This window comes from Xyrauchen texanus, chromosome 2 (assembly GCF_025860055.1).
Source record: "Xyrauchen texanus isolate HMW12.3.18 chromosome 2, RBS_HiC_50CHRs, whole genome shotgun sequence".
Classification (NCBI taxonomy): domain Eukaryota; kingdom Metazoa; phylum Chordata; class Actinopteri; order Cypriniformes; family Catostomidae; genus Xyrauchen; species Xyrauchen texanus.
Window position 1 is genome coordinate 62,110,969 of NC_068277.1, and position 21,274 is coordinate 62,132,242.

At 39.8% G+C, this 21,274-nt stretch overlaps 1 protein-coding gene across 1 annotated transcript in view; it reads left to right on the top strand.

Moving 5' to 3' along the window:
- LOC127655720 (uncharacterized) overlaps positions 1 to 20,276 on the top strand; it is a 39,841-nt gene extending 19,565 nt beyond the window's left edge. Inside the window, exons 8-14 of the mRNA XM_052143678.1 lie at positions 72 to 120; positions 10,105 to 10,754; positions 11,126 to 11,221; positions 12,324 to 12,557; positions 16,213 to 16,360; positions 18,968 to 18,994; positions 19,150 to 20,276. Coding sequence (XP_051999638.1) covers positions 72 to 120; positions 10,105 to 10,754; positions 11,126 to 11,221; positions 12,324 to 12,557; positions 16,213 to 16,360; positions 18,968 to 18,994; positions 19,150 to 19,703 — 1,758 coding nt within the window. The 3' untranslated portion in view covers positions 19,704 to 20,276. The remainder of the gene's footprint in view (positions 1 to 71; positions 121 to 10,104; positions 10,755 to 11,125; positions 11,222 to 12,323; positions 12,558 to 16,212; positions 16,361 to 18,967; positions 18,995 to 19,149) is intronic.
- The last annotated feature ends 998 nt before the right edge of the window (positions 20,277 to 21,274 follow it).

Below are 21,274 nucleotides of genomic sequence, written 5' to 3' on the forward strand. Positions count from 1 at the left end.
AGGGGGAGGGTGAGGGGCGATATTTCAGGGTAATAGGGGTGTCAGCTGTGCTGCATGTCACTGCTGTCCAGTGCAGAGCGGTCATTGTGTTCACAGACATACAGCAACAGCAGACTGCTGGTGAGTCTCCATTTTAAAACACTTGACTCTTAAATAACACTGTGATATAAAGTCCAAAATGCTTGGATGACTGAAAAACTGCCAGTTTAACAAGAAATTTCTACTGCAAAGCCAATGTGTGAAAAAAGGTCTCCTTTGTTAATGGAAGCATGTCCAAAAAAATTAGAGTCTTTAGACTCTTCTTTGCTAAATAACAATTGCTAACTCTACACTTGCTAATGTGTTTGCTAATCACTCAGAAAGTATAGATTTAAAATGCCGTTATGGGTCTAAAAATCTCATGCACGTGTTGTTTATGAAGCGGGAGTCTGGATAGCCTAGTATTTTTGGAGAGATGATAATCATGGTTTCTATGAATAGCCATGCTTTACATATTCCTCAAGTCTCTCTCTGTCTCAAAAGCCACTGCATGTTGCTAAAAGCACATGCCTACAGCAGGATTGCTAATCAAATCCAAATGACGCTTTGTATATTTAGCACACAGCATGACTGTCAGTAATGACACCAGGTCTGTTTAGAAAAGGGCTGGTTTTAGAGATTACATTTCCGAAGAATAGTTCAATAATCATCTGTTTTATGAAGTTTGCACTGGGCGTAATTAGCACAAATCATCTGTTTGACCCACGTGATCACATTGGAAGTCGACATGTTGCTACCGAATGTTCCAGAAACCTGACATCAACCCCATTCTGATGAGTTACTGATAAGTGCCATCTTTTGCTCCAAGATCAAAAGAAAAAATCCACTATTACATTTGAATGACTTTCCAGAAGAGGAAAGAAATAGAGAGCTGTGGATTAAGTCATATGGGAGAAGATGTCAAATATACTGTCATTCTCTCAGCAGCTGTAATCGAAACCCCTTCGCAGCTGTGGTAATTTGTTTTTTAATGCCAGTTCATGTTAATGTAATATACATTATGACCATAATAGGAGATAAAAAGAAGAGTTATCATTGGGATACATCAAGATTAAGGTTGCCAACTTTTCACCACCAAAATACGTGATGCTTGAGCATTTAGAGTCCTTCAGTGTAATGATGCGTCCCATATTGATTCGATTTGTCCCGTATTAAGCTGGTCAGATGGTGTGAAATTGTTCAAGACCTTGATATTCGTTGGAAACTTTGCCTATGGTGGTAAGGGACCATCTGAAAACTGCATATAATCATATATTGTTTCGGGTAAAATGGAAAGTTTGAAGAAAGGTTGTCCCTTGTTAGCGCAGCCATTCTTAGCATAGAAGTATGAAATAAATTTTTGAATGCACCACTTCATGGTTGTTAAGGAAATTGTGGTTAAAAAATGTTTGGATGAAAACTTGGCCCATCCATTTTATTGAGGCCCACCCAAAAGTAATTTTCTGGCTATGCCCTTGATTGACAGAGGTAATGAAACAAACGCTAACACCATCTGTCCCCTTCAACCTGAAGAGAAGGACATTTAATTAGCATGCTTGCATAAAGCAGAAAACATCACGTACAGGGGACACCTACTCACAACATCAGTAGAACGAGAGCACCACATACTAAAACTCTTAAAACCCCAACTTTGGAAATATATGGGTTTGGGAATACTTTTATTGGTTGGATTAAGCTCCTTTATAGACACCTAGTAGCAGCATTACAAACGAATTGATTAATTTCAGATTATTTTATTCAGGATAGGGGCACCCGGCAAGACTGCCTCTTTCCCCATTATTGGAACCATTAGAGGTTGTGATAAGAATGGAGGATGATTTTCCAGGGGTGGTGGCAGGAGCTGTTTTGCATAAGCTTTTGCTTTACACAGATAATATTTCACTATTCGTCTCCAACCCTACTAGATCTGAGCCTTGCCTCCACATAATTATTAATTATTTTTCTAAGTTCTCTGATAGCGTATTACCCAGTAACAGCTTTTTAGCCGGGTGTCTTCCACTGGGCCAAATGGGGCATTAAATATTTGGGAATTTTATTTCAAGGAAATTTGTGTGATTTAGTTAGAGTTAATTTTGACCCTTTAATAAAAGGTTTTTGAGTGATGTGGGCAGGTGGGCTTCATTACATTTATTGATAATTGGGTAGGTTAATGTTATTAAAATGAATTATATTCCAAAATTCAACTACCTGCTACAATCTCTCCCTGTTAATGTCCCCCTCTCTTATTTTAAGCAATTTGAAAGCTTAGCGAAGTCCTTCATTTGGAATGGTAAATGTCCCAGATTGCATTTCAGTAAGTTGCATAGGCCGACTGATATAGGTGGGCTAGGCCTACCCTAGCTTTATTTTTTTATTGTTATGCGTTCAGTCTCAGACATTTGGCTCATTGGTCTCTTCCACCTGAGAGAGCCGCTCCCTGGTTTTCCTTGCCCATATTTTGCCACTGACAAGCCTTTCTATTAAACTAACAAGAGAAGTTTTCTTACATTTGAACTTGGTATGGACAAAAGTGTTCATACTGTTTAATTCGGACATTTATTTAAATGTTGCCTTGAGCATATGGCTGAACCCAAAAGTATGTATTAATAAGTCCGCTTTCTGCTGGTCAGAGTGGATTGTGATTACTGCTTTTGGAAAAGGTCATGGGGCATCAATGTATTACTTCCTGCTAATTCAGTCTGGGGGACGGAGCTTCAAATTATGGGAGAAAGATTTAAACTTGGTATTGGAGGAGGGAGTGTGGGCAAGGTTCGTCAACTCTGTATCTAGAGATGCAAAGGTGCACCTTATGCAATTCAAGATATTACATAGATTCTATTGGACCCCCTCTAGATTCTATAGGCTTGGTATTAAATACACACCACCTGCTGGTGATGCCAATCAGAAGATGGAGACACAACCCATATTTTTTGGTGGTGTGTTACGATCCAAGAATTTTGGTTGAAGGTTCAGAGTTTTATGTGTGACGTATTGGGCACTCAAATGTCATTTTTCCCCAGAATTGGAATTTTAGGTGATGTGGCGGTAATCAATATATGGGATAAACACATAAAAAATGTGGTCCTAACGAGGGTTATGATCGGCAGACAGATTGATTTAAGGGGATGGAAGTCGGCTGGAGCACCCTTTTTTAAGACTGGTGCACGGAGATGGGGAAGGTGGCGGCATTAGAGGAAGTGGGATGTAGAAGGCTGGGGAACTTGGATTCGTTTGATGGGAAATGGGGCAGCTATTTGGCATTCTTGGAGGGCTATCAGGGAGGGGCACTGGAGAGAGAAGTACAGTTTTATATGTGTGTGATTATATATAAATATATATATATATATATTTTTTGTATGTGTGTATACTCATGTGTGACCACAGGGATGTATTTTGAGGGTCATAGTGGGGTTGGGGATTGGGAGGGGGCGGGGCAATAGTGGGGGTTAAATGTTGATTCTGTGAATATATGTTTTCCTTTTCTTTGTTAATTGCATGAATCAATAAAAACTGTTAATCAGAATAAACCCCACAACTTGCTCTCATACTGTACAATGCATATTAGTACACAATAAACCGATATATTCTTGTATCAATTAAATTGAACATAACATAAAATGTAAACAAAAAAATCCTCTTAAACTTGGTCTTTGGTTTAGTCATTACATGAGCAACCATTTCTGTTGTAGGACAATATTCAATTGTTATTGTGACATCACCAAGTGCTGATTGAATAAAGTGATATCTGATGTCGGCATGATTACACCTTTGGAAATACAAATAGCATGGGTGCATACTTGCAGTCACTTGCCAGTGCATTCATCAGTAATACAAGATAAAACTTGTGTGGTTGCAACCAATGCCATGTATTCTGCTTGATATGTAGATAAGGCAACTGTAGGCTGCTTCTTTGACTTACAGGAAATTTTCAGTTAGACTAAAACAGTATCCTGTTGTATTTCATCTGTCATTTGGATCTGAAGCCCAGTCAGCATCACTATAGCATCAGTATCACACTCTCTTTTTCAGTTTGTTTACTGTATACACAATGGTCTACAGGATTTTGCACAAAATAATTTTCACACAGGTGATCATGTTTTGTTCAAATTCCTCCATGACTGTTTTAGATCATACAGTGACTGGTTCAGTTTACAGACTAGCATTTCACCAGTGTCTGATTTCACCTCAAATACTTCTGACTGCTCCATTTAATCTCACAGTCAATTGGAGCATGTAGGTAGGCTGTCTTTACATCCATCTGATGAAGGCCATTTGCATCAAGGCATGTATTGATGTGATATTTGCTTTTGGAGAGAAAGTCTCTCTGTAGTTTACTCCCATTACCTGACTATAACACTTAGCAACATATATGGCCTTGTCTGTTTCAGAATGTTCTGGATTGCTTTTGATTGCATAAACCCATCTATCCCCCTCTGCATGTTTGCCCTCCGGTAGAGTGGTTAATGTGAAGGTGTCATTTTCTCTGAGGGAATGCATTTCCTCTTCCATAGCTTTAGCCTACGCCTGTGATTTGATTGAACTCATAGCTTCCTTGAAGTTTTGTGGTACATTACACACTCTGTAACAGTAGTCAGTATTGGTAAGTATCTAGTCATCACATTCAACATAAGATACATAGTCAGACAAGTATTGAGGAGCTCTCCTATCTGTTTTGGGGTAACGTACATTCTGAACGTCTTCAGTCTGAGTAATCTTGGCAATCAGCATTTTTGCTTTCACACTCTTGACTCTTCTTTAGACTCTGATCAATAATGTTTGTTTTTGCTATGGAAGGTACATATCCCTTTCCATGAAAATCATCATCTGCTATCAGGAGGTTAGTTTGGGTTTACTGTTCAACAACACGCTTCTTAAAGAACTTCACAAGCCTGTATTTAAGAACTTTTCCTGTGTCTGTGTAATAGACTAGATATGAGGGGCTGTTTTTGTCACATCTTGAGTCTAGTATATTTTTGTCATTTTTGTATGCATTGCACACTGATCCAAATACTCTCATCTTTCACTCTGCTATTAAAGCATCTGTTGCAAATTACAGTAGCAGTCATTACAGCATTTGACCATAACTCCTTAGGTAATTTGATTACTATGAGCACACACCTTGCCATTTCAAACAGGGTTAACCAATTTTTCTCAGCAGTGCCATTTTGATGGGGTGAGTACGGTGCTGAGGTCTCATGTCTTATGCGGCATGTTACATGCAACACGCAAAGAGAACGGGTTTTGGACCATTGTTACTCTCCCTTCCAGAATGGTTAAGAATCCCTCCCCTGCCCACCACTCGGAAAATCATACCACTCTTCCATTCTGCTTCTGCCCACTTACAGGCAGAAACTGAAACAGGAAGCACCCGCCCTCAGAACGATCCAGTGCTGGTCGGCCCAGTCAGATTCTATGCTACAGGACTGTTTTTTCACATGGACTGGGAAATATTCTGATCCACCTCTGTTGATGACATCGAGGTCTGTGCAGGTTTTGTGTCATCAGGAAGTGCATAGAAGACGTGGTGCCAACCAAAGAAATACGGATCTACAACAACAGAAAACAGTAAATTAACGGTGAAGTCTGTACAAAACCAAATGCACGGACCTCTGCATTTATTCCAGGAACAAGGAGGAACAAACACAAGCCAGTTATTCCATCCATAAAACCATCAGAGCATCAAAACATCAGTACAGAGACAAAGTGGAGTTACAGTTTAACAACAGCAACACTAGAAGCTTGTGGCAGGGATTCAATAACATCACAGACTTAAAAAGAATAGACACTCCCAAAAAAAACTACCAACTCCCTTCTGGATGAACTTAAAACCTTCTGCAGGCACTTTGAGGTGAATAACACCACCCTCACTGAGAGAGAGCTCCCATGGCTGACACAGCAGAGGTTAGTTCACTTACTGTCTCTGTAGCAGATGTAACCCGATCTCTCAAACGGGTGAACATTCGCAAGGCCGCTGGTTCGGATGGCTGCCCGGGTAGCATCCTCAGATCATGCGCAGGTCAACTAGCGGATGTTTTCACTGACATTTTCAACCTCTCCCTTTCTCTGTCTACAGTTCCCACATGCTTCAAAAGGTCCACCATTGTGCCTGTACCGAAGCAAACTAAAATCATCTGCTTAAATGACTGCCGTCCTGTTGCTCTGACTCCCAAAATCAGAAAATGCTTTGAGAGACTAATCAGAGATCACATTTGCTATTTGCTGCATGCCTTTCTGGATCCACTACAGTTTGCCTACTGATGCCATCGCTTTCACTCTACATACTGCTCTCTCCCACCTGAACAAAAGGAACACATATGTGAGAATGCTGTTTGAGGACTACAGTTCAGCATTCAACACCACAGCACCTTCTAAGCTTGACATTAAGCTCTGGGCTCTGAGCTTAAACAGCTCGCTGTGCAGCTGGATCCTGGACTTCCTGTCAGGCAGACACCAGGTGGTCAGAATGGGTAGCAACATCTCTACTCCACTGACCCCACTGGAGCTACGCAGGGCTGCGTTCTCAGCCCACTCCTGTACTCTCTCTAAACCCACAGCTGCATGGCCACACACAGCTCCAATGTCATTGTCAGGTTTGCAGATCACAGATGATGATGATGATGATACAGCCTATAGTGACAAGGTGCTTCCCCTAACATGCTGGTGCCAGGAGAACAACCTTCATCTCAACGTCAACAACACCAAGGAGTTTATGGTGGACTACAGGAGACTGGACAAAGAACAAAGCCCCATCACTATCGATGGAGCACTGGTGGGGAGGGTCTGCAGCTTCAAATTCCTCAGAGTTCACATTTCTGACGACTTCACATGGTCCATCCACACAGAGGTCATAGTGAAGAAGGCGCACCAGTGGCTCTTCTTCCTGAGATGACTGAGGAAGTTTGAGATGTGAATTTTGCATGTGCACTGTGGAGAGCATTCTGACAGGCTGTATCACCGTCTGGTATGGTAACAGTACTGCTCTCAATCTCAAAGCATTGCAGAGGGTAGTACGAACATCCCAGCACATCATTGGAGGTGAGCTAATGTCCCTTCCTACAGGACATCTATACCAGGTGATGTTTAAGGAAAGCATGGAGGATCATCAGAGACTCCAGCCATCCAAGCCATGGATTGCTCTAACTGCTACCATCTGGCAAACGGTACTGCAGCATAAGAGCCCACACCAGCAGGCTGTGGGACAGCTTTTTCCCTAAGGCCATCAGAATGCTGAACTGCTAACAACACCATACTCTAGGACCTCAATATATATATATATATATATATATATATATATATATATATATATATATATATATATATATATATATACACACATACATCTATTATTATTAATATCTACCCCCTTCACGCACATCTGAGAATAAACGGCAAAACAATAGTATATGCCACACATCACTGCACAATATGTCTAATATGTATAGTGTACTTAATTCAGTTTAGTGCAATTGCCTCTAACTGTTCAGTTTGTATATTGTGTAATGTGTATTGTGGAACATGCAAACTGTGTAAACATCTGTGTATTGTTATTCTGTATAGTGTTAAATTGTCATTCTGTATATTGTTATTCTGTACACTGTTATATCGTTATTGTGTACATTGTTATTCTGTTGAGTGTACTTATACTTATTGTATTTACATGTATGGCAGCAATATCTGGACATCTGGATAAGCTTTTCACACGTCATTTAATTTGTTTAATGGTGTAGTGACAATAAAAGTGAGTTGAGTTCTTGCTGAGCAGTTGCTGAAAATCTTTTGTTGTGAATTCTGTACCACTGTCTGGCTTAATACACTTTACAGTCCCATAAGGGGCTGTGTCAGCTAGAAAGTTCTAAGTGGCTTTCACTGTGTCACTTTTAGCTTTCAAAAAGTACACAAACACTGTATCATCAGTAAATATCAGAGTGTATCTGAAACCATCTTTGGCCACTGGGTCAATAGGACCAGCCAGATCTGTGTGCACTAAATCAAGTGCTGCCTTAGCTCGTGCCTCAGCCTCTCGGTTTCTACTCTGGACAAATTTGCACATTTCACAGCTAAGGTCAGACTTATCAGTCTTACCCATGATTTTCATTCCTTCTACTACGTTCTGCAACCTGCAAACATCATCGTAATTGCAATGACCAAGGATTTCGTGCCAAGTTTTGTCAGCGTTGTGTTAACCCGTTGCCCCTCACTGTCACCTCTCTTCAGCGACACGCCACTTGCTCTTGTCCCATCTGCCAGCTCAGTTAAGGATTATTCTGCCTAGAATGTATCGTCAAACTTTCTAAACTTTCCGATGTCCGTAAATATGTGAGATGTTGCTCCCGTATCAACCATCAGCCCTTTTTGTCCGTTAACATACAAGTCACTCACTTTGAAGACAAATGCATGTTCATCTCTGTGCTCTTCTTCATCTGTTGTTTGCTTTACGTTGGCTTTCCTTTTGCACCTGCAAGACAAGTCTTTGTGTGCCAAGCTTTTGCAATAGCTTCACCAAAGTGGCTGCCTTTTGTAAAAAATGTCGGACATACCCAGGCCTTATGCCCCTTTTAACTGCAGTTATAACATGTAATGTCCGTGTCAACATTTCTCTCTCCCTCTTCTCTCAAAGGAAGATGCTGCACTTGCTCTCATCACATTATCAACACTTGAACTGGTATGATATATTTCAGTGTTCTCAAAACTTCTTAGCTTGGTTTTGAACTGTGCTAAAGTTATGTCTTCATTACTCAGCGTGATGTGGATGGTGAACAGCTTAAAAAAATCATTATGTCCATCACTGAGCCTCTCTTCAGCAAGTCTCAGAGCTGTGATGGCCATCTCTGTCCATATAACGTAATAGTCCCTCAAAATCGACAGGGCTTTTTCCATCTGTCATCCGCTGCTTCTCGCATGGTGAGAGAAAGTCTTTTTTCATCCAAAAATGACAACTCTTGTTTCTAGAGTTGTCATCGTCCTCATCCTCATCATCATTTGGTGTGGAGGATTTCAATATGGCATCTTACAGCCTCAGCAAACCCAGGTTACCCAAAAACTTTGTCTCCCAGAGTTCATAATTCTTTTCATATCCATCAAAACACAACCTATTCCATCAGTTACCAGCTTCCCTCTTGGGCCCATAACCTGTTGGCACAGCCATTCTTAGTGTGGAATAACCAACATAACCGAATCAGGTAATGAAAAGCACGTTCACGCCATTGGTCTCCTTCAACCGGAAGAGAATGACTTTGAATTAACATGCCTGCATAAAGCAGAAACATATAGGGATCACATCCTCACAACATCATTAGAATGAGAGTACTACATACTCTTAACATCCCTGATAATTCTTTAACAAATTATACAGTTTCTTGAAACACACGAGCCTGATTGACATCTATCTGATGTGTGTGTTTACATCTGGAAGACATATTTTTCCCCCTCGGATGTCAATAAGACATTCATCAGATGTTTATGATTTAGAATATTTGTAAATCAGATTTTTTAAAGGTGTTTAGCAGATGTTAATTATAGTGTGCTATCTGGGCAGCTCACATTTGGAACTTGGCAGTGCAATACTGCAGATATTTTTGACTTTTCTTTTTTTTTTTTTTTTCAAAAAATGAATTTAACACAATTTAGGAATTTTTATGCTTAAAACATCTTTATTTGTTAATTTATTTTTATTCCCCAATTGGCAAATAGTTTTTTTTTTATTTTCTTAAGTATAAATCCCACCAATTTGCTAAGATTTTTGCTTCTCAAGTATTTTTATTTTTTTTCTTGTTTTAATGATGTGTAAATATTTTTAACTGAAAAATAAGTGGACCTTTTCTGTACATCTTGTTAAAATGTATAATTACTAAAGGCATTTAATTGTACCCTAAGGACATATTGTGTAGCTTTAAAGGTATATTTATGTTTTTTTTTCCCTCTGCGCACAAAAAACATAGCTTTACATAGCTACCCCGGTGACAACCTTGTACCTTAAACAGTATTATTTATTTTTTCTAAGAGAGTAGATTTTACAATATATGTTTCTCCAAAGTTGGAAGTTGACGGCTGTTTGGAAGACACATGATTCTTATTCTGTCTTTACAGGAATGGCATCTCCCACCAGCATGCTAGCAGAAGAGCAGGTGCACTGCTCCATCTGTCTGGACGTGTTTACTAACCCCGTCTCTATCCCTTGTGGACACAACTTTTGCATGGCCTGCATTGGCAGCTACTGGAAGTCCAGCTCCCTCTTCATGTGCCCCATGTGCAAAAAGACCTTCTTCAAGCAGCCAGATATCAGCATCAACACAGTTCTGAGGGAGATCGCTGAGAAGTTCAAGAAGATTAAAGCCAATCCCATCAAGAACCTTAAGAAGACAATGCAAATGGTCCCAGGACAGAGCCCAGAGGAACTCCCCACAGAAATTCCAGAACTGATTCCTCCTAGCATCCCGTGGGCTCAGGAAGTGTCCTGTGATGTGTGCACTGGCAATCGCCAACAGGCTGTGAAGTCATGCTTGGTTTGTTTGACCTCTTACTGTGAGGAGCACCTGAAGACCCACAGTGCCCGCTTCACCAAACACAAACTTATCGAGCCAGTGCAGAACCTAGAGGACCGTATGTGTAAGAAACATGAGAGGCTGCTGGAACTGTTCTGTAAGAAGGATCAGACTATTGTGTGTGTGCTGTGTACTGAGATGGACCACAGAGCACATTACACTGTACCCGTTGAGCGAGAGTGGACTGAGAAAAAGGTAAACTGACGAAAACAACGTTAGACAGCAGAGAACTGACTTACTCATACAGCAAAAAAAAAAAAAAAAAAAAAACAGCAACTCAGGTACAAGGTTTGAACTTAGTAATTGCATATCTGTGTATTGGCACAGATAGAAAATGATTAACTAATAATGTACCAACTGTGGCAAGTTTGCAGCTAGTTTGCCATACTTGGTATTTGGTGGCCATTTTGAAAATGTACTTCTTAGAGCTACTCTTGCTTAGCAGACAGGTAACAGAACTTTTGTACATTTATAGAAAAAGGGGTAAAATGAGAACATTCATATGCAGCTTAGCAGAGTGTATTTTCGGTGTTTCATTGCTAAAGACAAAACGTTGTGATTGACAGGCTTTGCTGAGGAAAACTGAAGCTGAAGTGCATCAGATGATCCAGTTGCGATTGAAGAAAGTTGATGATATCAAACGCTCCATAGACCTAAACAAAGTATGTTTTAAGATGTGTGAATGACTGTCTAATGAATCAATGACTATGTCCCTCTCACTTACAGTTTCTGTTAGACTTTTGACAACACATGATTAGTTTAAGGGTGGTTTGCAAGAATCATGGAATATGTGTGAATACACTAAATTAACCCAGACAAGTTTAACTTTATATTCACTTTCAAATAATTCCAAATATATTAGCAATTACAAGTTATTATAGACTTTTTCAATGGCACCATCAATAAAACGAGTCTTTGGACTCATGGTCCAAATTTTTATGTTAACATTTTATGACAATCATGTTAATGTTACCGCTACAAAAGAAAGGCCTCCTGCTTACGTTTTAAATAAGTTTGACAACTAAAGGCCAAAGTATACTTCAGTTGTCCGTGTTGCCGATCACTCCGACCGCCCGCTGCCCAGATTTTCTTGACCGGAGGATATGGTCCTCATCTGTGCGCATCGTTGAGGCATGCACCTAGCCATCAACTGTACTAAAAGAATATCACAAACCATTGTAGTGCGTATGCGTAAAACACGTTCATAATACTTGTGGTAAGAACAGTAGATTTTGGAAGGCAATGCAGTCGGCCGGGCACGATCTGATCCGGAACATGGAAAAACATAGTATACCTGGGCTATAACCAGGGGTGGACTGGTAATCTGGCATACCAAGCATTTTGTCCATCGGGAGAACCGATCGGTCTGGTAGGTCGGCCGCGAAACCTGCGTTATGCTGAACCGACCACAAAACGGTGCTGCGATATGCAGAAAAGGACAACCTAGTGAATAGACAAACTAGTGAATTGCAAACCCTCCAGTGAGCAAGCCAAAAGTAAAAGTGACAAAGAAAAACTCCTCTTTGGTCTAACACCAGAGGTTGCGTTACCTAAAAGTATAATAAAATAAATATAACAAGGGAAGACTCAGAAGGGAAAGTAAATTAGAGATGACTTTCTGTGTTAGTATTTATTTAGTCAAATTATATTAAATAGTTAATTGATTTATTATTAATTATTTGTTATTAATTAATTAATTAACAAGAAACCACAAACAGTAAGTTTTTTTGACACTGATTAATGTGCATCTCTTCTTGAACCCAGAGCAGCGCTCAAAGAGAGATCGAGGACAGCATGCAGGTGTTTTCCAATCTGATCCAAGCAGTTCAGAAGGCTCAGGCTGAGCTGGTGATGGACATCGAGGAGAAACAGAGGAAGACGGAGAGCTGGGCCAATGGACAAATAGAAGAAATGCAGCAGGAGATTGATGTGCTGAAAATGAGAAACAAAGAGTTAGAGTTTCTCTCACACACTGAAGATCACATCCACTTCCTGCAGGTCCACAGCATTATGACATAATTGATGTTTTTCTTATAAAGCTTGAGCATGATGATTACATGATGATCTACAATTGTTCAGATCTTAGATTTGAGATATTAGCTACGTGCAGTTGGGTAGATGACATAAAATGGAAAGTCTGTCTTGCGGTGTGACATTTTATCGTCCATCTTAAAGGTTAAACACAATTGTTGCTGATTTATATAGATGTTTGCGCATTTATGACATCAGAATTGAGACCCTAGATGGAATATGTGTACTTTTTCAAATCTGAAATGTGACCAGTTACAGCACCTAAAATACACACTTTTTTCTTATGTGGAGATTTAGAAGAATATCTGTTATGTAGTAGTTGGTTACCATCATGTTGAAAAGTGGAGCTTGATCCTAGGTTGAAAACCAAAAATATTCTACTTGTTGCATTATACATTAAGCAATTGCTGTGCTAACCATAGCATAGTGACCAAGTTGCACTCAGTATATTTGAACACCCTTAAAACAAGAAAAATGTACTTTAAAGGTAAAATGGCATGACGTCTGGTTTTCAGAGAAATCTCACAGAATTTAGGGAGATTTATGCTTAAAACGAGACTATTTGCCCATGGGGTAGGATTGTTTTTCTTTTAATTAAGATACATTTTTTTTTTACATTATTGCCAAAATGTTTTGTCTTGTAATAAGTGTAAACCCCACTAATGTTGATGGATTTCTCTGAAAATGTTGATGGATCCCTGTGTCTCACAAGTAAATGTATTTTACTTGGATTTTTGCAATGTTGAAGATAGATGCTATCTGCAATCTTCCATTGTAATTTTTGCTAATTAGACATAGCGCTGTAAATCTACTTTTTATTCATGTTGTTTAATGAAAAGGTAAGAAAAGCAGATCTTTAGGGAATTCAGACAGAAAGCAAGCTCTTTTATTCTACATGGGGCAGGGGCACCTTATGGAGGCAGCCATGTTAGCAGTCCGAATACTACTCGCTTAATCTCAGTAACTGCCCTGTTTTGGACACTTTCACTCATGGATTATATGAATCCTGGTTTACTGTGCATAGTGAATTTCTACAATGGCATTGTAACTGGAAACTACTGTGTTTGCTGCATCCAGGCCACTAGATGCCACTTCAACATAGTTAAAAAAATAAATAACTGAGTACACCTTTTACAATTCCATTGACACTTATTTGAGTACTTTTGAGGAAGCAGTTCATTTTAAGTTGGACATGGCAAAAGTAATGATGATTTAGTAAGTCAAGTACATCCCTGACCAAGTCAAAGAGTCAATATACCAATTCAAACTAAACACTCACTAATCTCAAACCCATTCTTTTATCTTTTTGACAGATTTATTCAAATTAAACAGCTCATAAGCATAATTTTTTGTGACTGCACTTCAGTCTCAGGGCCGTAACTACTATATACAGTACAATGAGTGGCACGTGTTCCCCCCAATAATCAGATATGGCCAAATTGCCCCAATAATGTATATCCCTGTTGCTGTTCTGCTGCAGTTCATTATGCACCACTGACTAATTGTCATCAAGTTGTTGCAGGGATTATATATTGGTATTTTTTTGTAGCGTGCTCAGTGGTATAGCACCACTCGTCAATATCGTTAGAGAAAGCCAATCAAATCAATGAATGTGGGACTCATAGAAGCTATGGGCGAATCTAGTTATTCCAGTGCCACGCATCAGCACGCTCAGCAGTTCTCTAAACATATGGTAATTGCCCACGATTTTACAATTGAAATATTGTTCTGACCGACAGTCATTTCCAAGGATGCAAATGAATCACCTCTTGGCAAAATTCGTCATTTTGAGTTGACATGTCATGTACAGGATGTGATTGTTAATATTATTCGTATTCAGCATATCAGACATAAGACAAAGAGTAAATGTGTGCATATTATGAATGAATAGCTAGCTTTTGAAGTATATTAACATGATATTGTCTTAGAAAATCATCCATAAAACACAAAGAATAAGAGTTATCATCAGTTTAGAACTACACTGCTGGGTAAAACATAAAAATGAAATGGACCAAGCCATAATGGCAAAACATTAAGGTTGTAATTAAGGCTTAAACACAAAGCATTTAGGAAATCAGCAAGAAATGAACAAATAGATAAAGTAGCTTGGTATGGGATAGTTTTCCCCTTTTAAAGCCTTGTGGGTAAAACAGGTGGACAGCTTTTTATAGAAAGAAGAGTCAGTGTTGTTCCACTCACTGTTGATGCTTCAAACAGTTGATGAGTAATTGAAAAACATTTCCCATTCAAATCTGGACCTGATGGACTTGTTCTCAAGCCACTTCTTTGTGGTCTTTGCAGTGTGGGCAGGAGCTTTGTCCAACTTCAAATGTGGGAATCAAGGCTTTCTGCAATATTCTCCTGTATTTCAAAGCATTAATGTACTTTTCACTGTGAAGCAGCTCACCAGTATCAGCAGCTGAAAAGGTTCCCCAATCCATGACACCTCTTTCTCCATGCTTCACTGTGGTAGAGATGCATTCACTTTCCATATTCTGCCAAAACCTTCATACTGTCTTTGATGTTTTTGAGACAGCAGTAGCTTTGTAACACATCTTCTAGACACAAAACCTGCATTAGATAACCTTCTGATTATTGTTCTTCTCAAACGAGTCTTGTTTTCTGAGGTCTTGAATTCTGCAGACAGTTTGTGTTGGCTTTTTTCCTTTCTTTGAGAACATTTCAGCAGGTGTTCATCCCTGCACGAAAAGGCTTTGGGCCTTCCAGATCATTTCTTTCTGGCAACATCGCCTGTTCTTTCAAAGTGTTGACCTATCCTCTTAATTTTTTTGCTGCAAGGTTTCTCACTCCTTTACCTTGGAAATCAAAGCATATTGTAGATCTCTCCTGCAGATCACTCCTGGTTCCATTCTTGAGCTTGTTATCAGGACTTTGACAAGCTGCATCAGGTATAGCAGATCACCAAATAATGACTAATCTTTAAAAACAAAAAACAAAAAAACACATACCAGAAGATAGTTTGGGAAAATGTTGTACACTCAGACATGTGTTAGTTTGAATTTTATATATATATATAGTTTTTTTTAAATAATTATCAAGATATACCTTTGCATACAACAAGCCTATATAAATGAATTTCCCTGTTTCCAGCTTTTCCCCAAAACAGTTTGCTGCAGTAAAAGTTAATGAGCAAATGGTGGAACAGAAGTGCAGCAGGAGTACATTTGTTTAATTCTTGCTAATTTCCTGACCAATGATTTGTTGTGGAGACCAATAAAAGCTTAACGATTTGCCATTTTGGGCATAGCCAATTTTATTATGTATTTTTTGCCCAGGAGCGTAGAGCATGGTAAACCTTGTGACTTGTGGCTTCCATTATGTTTTTAGGTTTTGTCAAGAACAGTGTCATATACAGTATTTTAAATGCAAATAATTATATTTAAAGACATGGTTATGGCCTTGTTCGGATCACAGTGGTTGCACTTAATGTGGCGTGCAACCATCCAAGCACAATGCAATAAAAGATGTGTTGCGTATTTAATGTCTTTGTTTTAGTGGTATTCAATCTCTCTCATCACATCAAAATCAGACTGAGTAAGTGATGATATCATTTTCCTTTTTGGGTAACTTTTTCATTAACATCTATCGTCTTTTTCTCTAGAACTTTACATCGTTAATGTCTCATCCACACACTAAGGACTGGTCTGAGACCTGTGTGCATGCAGATCAGTGTGTGGGCACCATCAGAAGATCTGTCCTCAAACTGGAGGAGACGCTAACTGAAGAAATAGAAAAACTGGTAGAAATGGGTAAGAACCCCAGTGTAATCAATATACATGTTGTACAGTGGCGAGCCGTGCACTAAAAGTCTAGACCTCAGTCTGATTCATACCATTAAGAAAACACATTTTCACCATGAATAAGACACCCTATGCCTTTTGGCAAAAGACTTTGTATATATAACTTTGGTGGTTTAATTTGAGGAATATTCCACATATCTGTTGCCACTTCTGGAATAAATACAGGTGAAACTCGAAAAATTTGAATATCGTGCAAAAGTTCATTAACTCTTTCCCCGCCAGCGTTTTTAAAAAAAAGTTGCCAGCCACCGCCAGGGTTTTTGACGATTTTCGCTAAATTTTAATGGCCCGCAGAATATTTTCTTCCATGAATATATGAAGATGCTATATATCAAAATAAAGATCTGGGCCTCTGCTTTTAGGCAAAAACAAACGATTTTATTTTATCTTCATTTGTTCTTTTTTTATTGCGACTTGAACGGAGGTCGGTTTTGTCAAAAAACAACATTTCAGACAAAAAGCTGATAAAAAGGCATGTTTTGTCTGATATTTTGAGCTTCTCATACTCCACTTCTTCATGTTTGAGACGATCGCAGTCTGTTTCTTTGATCAAAGAGTTGCGTACTCTTTCAAAACATGCGGAGGGGTCTTCCTTACCGTATAACACCTAAAACACGGAAACCCGGAAAATTCCGTGTTTGGCGGGGAAGCGTTTTTTCATAAAACACGGAAAATTCTGTGTTTGGCGGGGAAAGAGTTAATTTCAGTAATTCAACTTAAAAGGTGAAACTAATATATTATATAGACTCATTACAAGCAAAGTAAGATATTTCAAGCCTTTATTTGATATAATTTTGATGATTATGGCTTACAGCTTATGAAAACCCCAAATTCAGAATCTCAGAAAATTAGAATATTACATGAAATCAATAAAAAAAAAGGATTTTAAATACAGAAATGTCGGCCCTCTGAAAAGTATAATCATGCATATGTACTCAGTACTTGGTTTGGGCCCCTTTTGCATTAATTACTGCCTCAATGCGGCGTGGCATGGATGCTATCAGCTTGTGGCACTGCTGAGGTGTTATGGAAGACCAAGATGCTTCAATAGCGGCCTTCAGCTCTTCTGCATTGTTTGGTCTCATGTCTCTCATCTTTCTCTTGGCAATGCCCCATAGATTCTCTATGGGGTTCAGGTCAGGTGAGTTTGCTGGCCAATCAAGCACAGTAATACCATGGTCATTGAACCAGGTTTTGGTACTTTTGGCAGTGTGGGCAGGTGCCAAGTCCTGCTGGAAAATGAAGTCAGCATCTCCATAAAGCTTGTCTGCTGAAGGAAGGATGAAGTGCTCTAAAATGTCCCGGTAGACGGCTGCGTTGACTCTGGACTTAATAAAGCACAGTGGACCAACACCAGCCGATGACATGGCTCCCCAAACCAACACAGACTGTGGAAACTTCACACTGGACTTCAAGCATCTTGGATTGTGTGCCTCTCCATTCTTCCTCCAGACTCTGGGACCTTGGTTTCCAAATGAGATGCAAAATTTGCTCTCATCAGAAAAGAGGACTTTGGACCACTGAGCAACAGACCAGTTCTTTTTTTCTTTAGCCCAGGTAAGACATTTGACATTTGAAGCCCATGTCCAGGACCCGTCTGTGTGTGGTGGCTCTTGATGCAGTAACTCCAGCCTCAGTCCACTCCTTGTGAAGCTCCCCACACATTTGAATGGCCTTTTCCTGACAATCCTCTCCAGGCTACGGTCATCCCTGCTGCTTGTGCACCTTTTTCTTCCACACTTTTCCCTTCCACTTAACTTTCTATTAATGTGCTTTGATACAGCACTTTGAGAACATCCAACTTCTTTTGCAATTACCTTTTGAGGCTTTCCCTCCTTGTGGAGGGTGTCAATGATGGTTTTCTGCACAACTGTCAGGTCAGCAGTCTTCCCCATGATTGTGAATTCAACTGAACCAGACTGAGAGACCATTTAAAGGCTCAGGAACCCTTTGCAGGTGTTTAGCTGATTAGAGTGTGACACTTTGAGCCTACAATACTGAACCTTTTCACAATATTCAAATTTTCTGAGATTCTGAATTTGGGGTTTTCATAAGCTGTAAGCCATAATCATCTAAATTATATCAAATAAAGGCTTGAAATATCATACTTTGCTTGTAATGAGTCTATATAATATATTAGTTTCACCTTTTAAGTTGAATTACTGAAATTAATGAACTTTTGCACAATATTCTAATTTTTCGAGTTTCACCTGTATATAAAATAAAAAATGTAGGCATCCATGATAAACATCTGATTGTAAACTTTCTTCTAATATCCTGACAGGGGATTTCTATAGTAGACAGTTTTAATGTCTTGAAAATGAATTTTTCATGTTGGTTACTTCAGAAAGGGTCTAACTATCGTTCTTACAATTAAACCATATTTTCTGTTCAGGTTCCTTATAAAGTTACCAGCTATTTGGCATGTAACTCTGCTTTATTTAATTGGCAAAGCCAATTTTTATTCCATTCATGCACTTAACGAGTGTCAGACCCTGTGTGTAACATCAATGGAAAATCAATGCTAATTTCTTTTTGCTGTTTTAATTATTACAGAGCTAAGGAGGGTTCAAAAATACTCAGGTAATTTTCCTATATTTATTATTTAAAGTTCTCCATTAATTGTACATTTGTTTTGTCATATATTACTAGTCCATTGTTTATTTAACAAACATCTTTATTTGTTCTTGGTCTACTTGGTTTTCTATCTGTCTCTTTCTACCCACGTCCCTGTAAAGTTGACATAACCTTTGACCCGGACACGGCAAACCCCTGGCTGCAGCTATCTGAGGACGGGCATCAGTTACGTCACCTGGGGGCGTGGCAGGACCTGCCCGACACACCCGAGCGATTTGATACGGTGGTCATCTCACTCGGGCGTGAGGGGTTCTCTTCCGGCCGCCGATACTGGGAGGTGCTGGTGGGCGAGAAGGACGACTGGTACCTGGGCGTGGCCCGTGCTTCCGTCAACAGAAAGGGGCGTATTTCAGTGAGCACAGCTCATGGATACTGGGCTCTCGCGATGAAGAAAGGCCAGGAGTATCGGGCGTCTACCTCTCCACCCCTCCTGCTCTCTGTCGAGCCCAAGCTGAAGAGGGTGGGTTTGTTCGTAGATTACGAAGAAGGACAGGTGTCATTCTACGACGTCCAAAGCAAAAGTCACATCTACACATTTATGGACTCCTTTAAAGATAAGCTCTTCCCATTTTTCTACCTTTACTGCTGTGATAAAGCCTCTGACACCATGATGATCTGTCCTGTACAGGAGCAATCTCATATAAAACAGTGTTGAATCATGAGATACTGTACACAATGACACGCACCGTTTGTGACTTCATTCATTTCAGACACTGCTTACAGTTTATCTCTATGCCCTTGTTGTGGTCTTCAATGATACAACTTCCTGAGTTTTCTGTTGTGTGTGTGTTTGTGTGTGTGTGTGTTTTCCCCAATATGTTATACAGATATTTCTACAAAGAATTTCATCAATTTTAATGCATGGCTAAAAAAGGGGCGTTATGACAAACAATTTCTACTGCACATTTCCAGCAGGTCATTAGCACAAAATAAACTCTGAAAGGGTGATCAGGACCCCATCACGAAGCGGACTGTACATTATCCCGCTTATTATATTTCCTCGTACAAATAATGGTAGATGCTGTTTGCACCACTACCGTAATTTCCGGACTATTGAGCGCACCTGAATATAAGCCGCACCCACTGATTTTTAAATAAAATATTATTTTGAACATAAATAAGCCGCACCTGTCTATAAGCCGCAGGTGCCTACCGGTACATTGAAACAAATGAACTTTACTCAGGCTTTAACGAAACACGGCTTGTAACAAAAATAAATAGGCTTTAACGAAACACGGTGTGGCAGCGGGGCGTGGTCAAGCGCCCGTCCGGAGAGAAAAGCGGTAAGGGCGCTTACACCTGAGCTAAATTATGTCTAACACCGGTGTCTAATTTCAGTAAGCATGGGGAGAGCGGCATAAAAGGCAGCAGCCACAGAGCTGAGAGAGTGACACACGTCAGTCTAGTGTTGGCGCATAGAAGAATTGAGAAACTTTATAAAATTGATTGTAAACATTGCTGTGGCCATTAAAAGCCTTACCTGGAACGTCAAGTGCCCTGCTGAAAACTGTCACACTGGTGCCCGTGTGACAGTTTTCCCAAGAAGGACACGTGAAGCAGGGCACTTGAAATTAGACACCGGTGTTAGACATAATTTAGCGCAGGTGTAAGCGCCCTTACAGCTTTTCTCTCCCGGACGGGCGCTTGACCACGCCCCCGCTGCCACACACGGCTTGTAATAAAACATTTGCAGTAAACAGTAGCCTACCAATAAAGTCTTTGGTCACTATCTTCCTCGTCCTGTGCACTGAAACCACTGAAGTCATCTCCTTCGGTGTCGGAGTTGAATAGCCTCAGATTTAGTTGTCTTTTTGCAATTCCTCACGCTGCTGTTTCTAACGTGTTATCATCGACTCATTAAGACCAATCTCCCGTGCAGCAGCTCTGTTTCCTTTTCAACAGCCAGATCAATCGCCTTCAACTTGAAAGCTGCATCATATGAGTTTCTCCATGTCTTTGCCATGGTGAGGGTGACAAAATTACTACCGTAATCAGAACGATGGGAAGTTTGAGCGCGCTCGATTTAATCTAAACAGTAAACAAAAAAAGTTGTTTGACCTTAACCCGTTCGGCAATTTCATTGGTCTAATGAAAGCTTCATGCCGCCAAAAAACTGAGCACGTCACAGAATGTTTTTATTTTTTATTTTTTTTTTATAAAATTTGAAAGCGGGAAAAATCCATATATTAGCCGTGTCATTGTATAAGCCGCGAGGTTCAAAGCGTG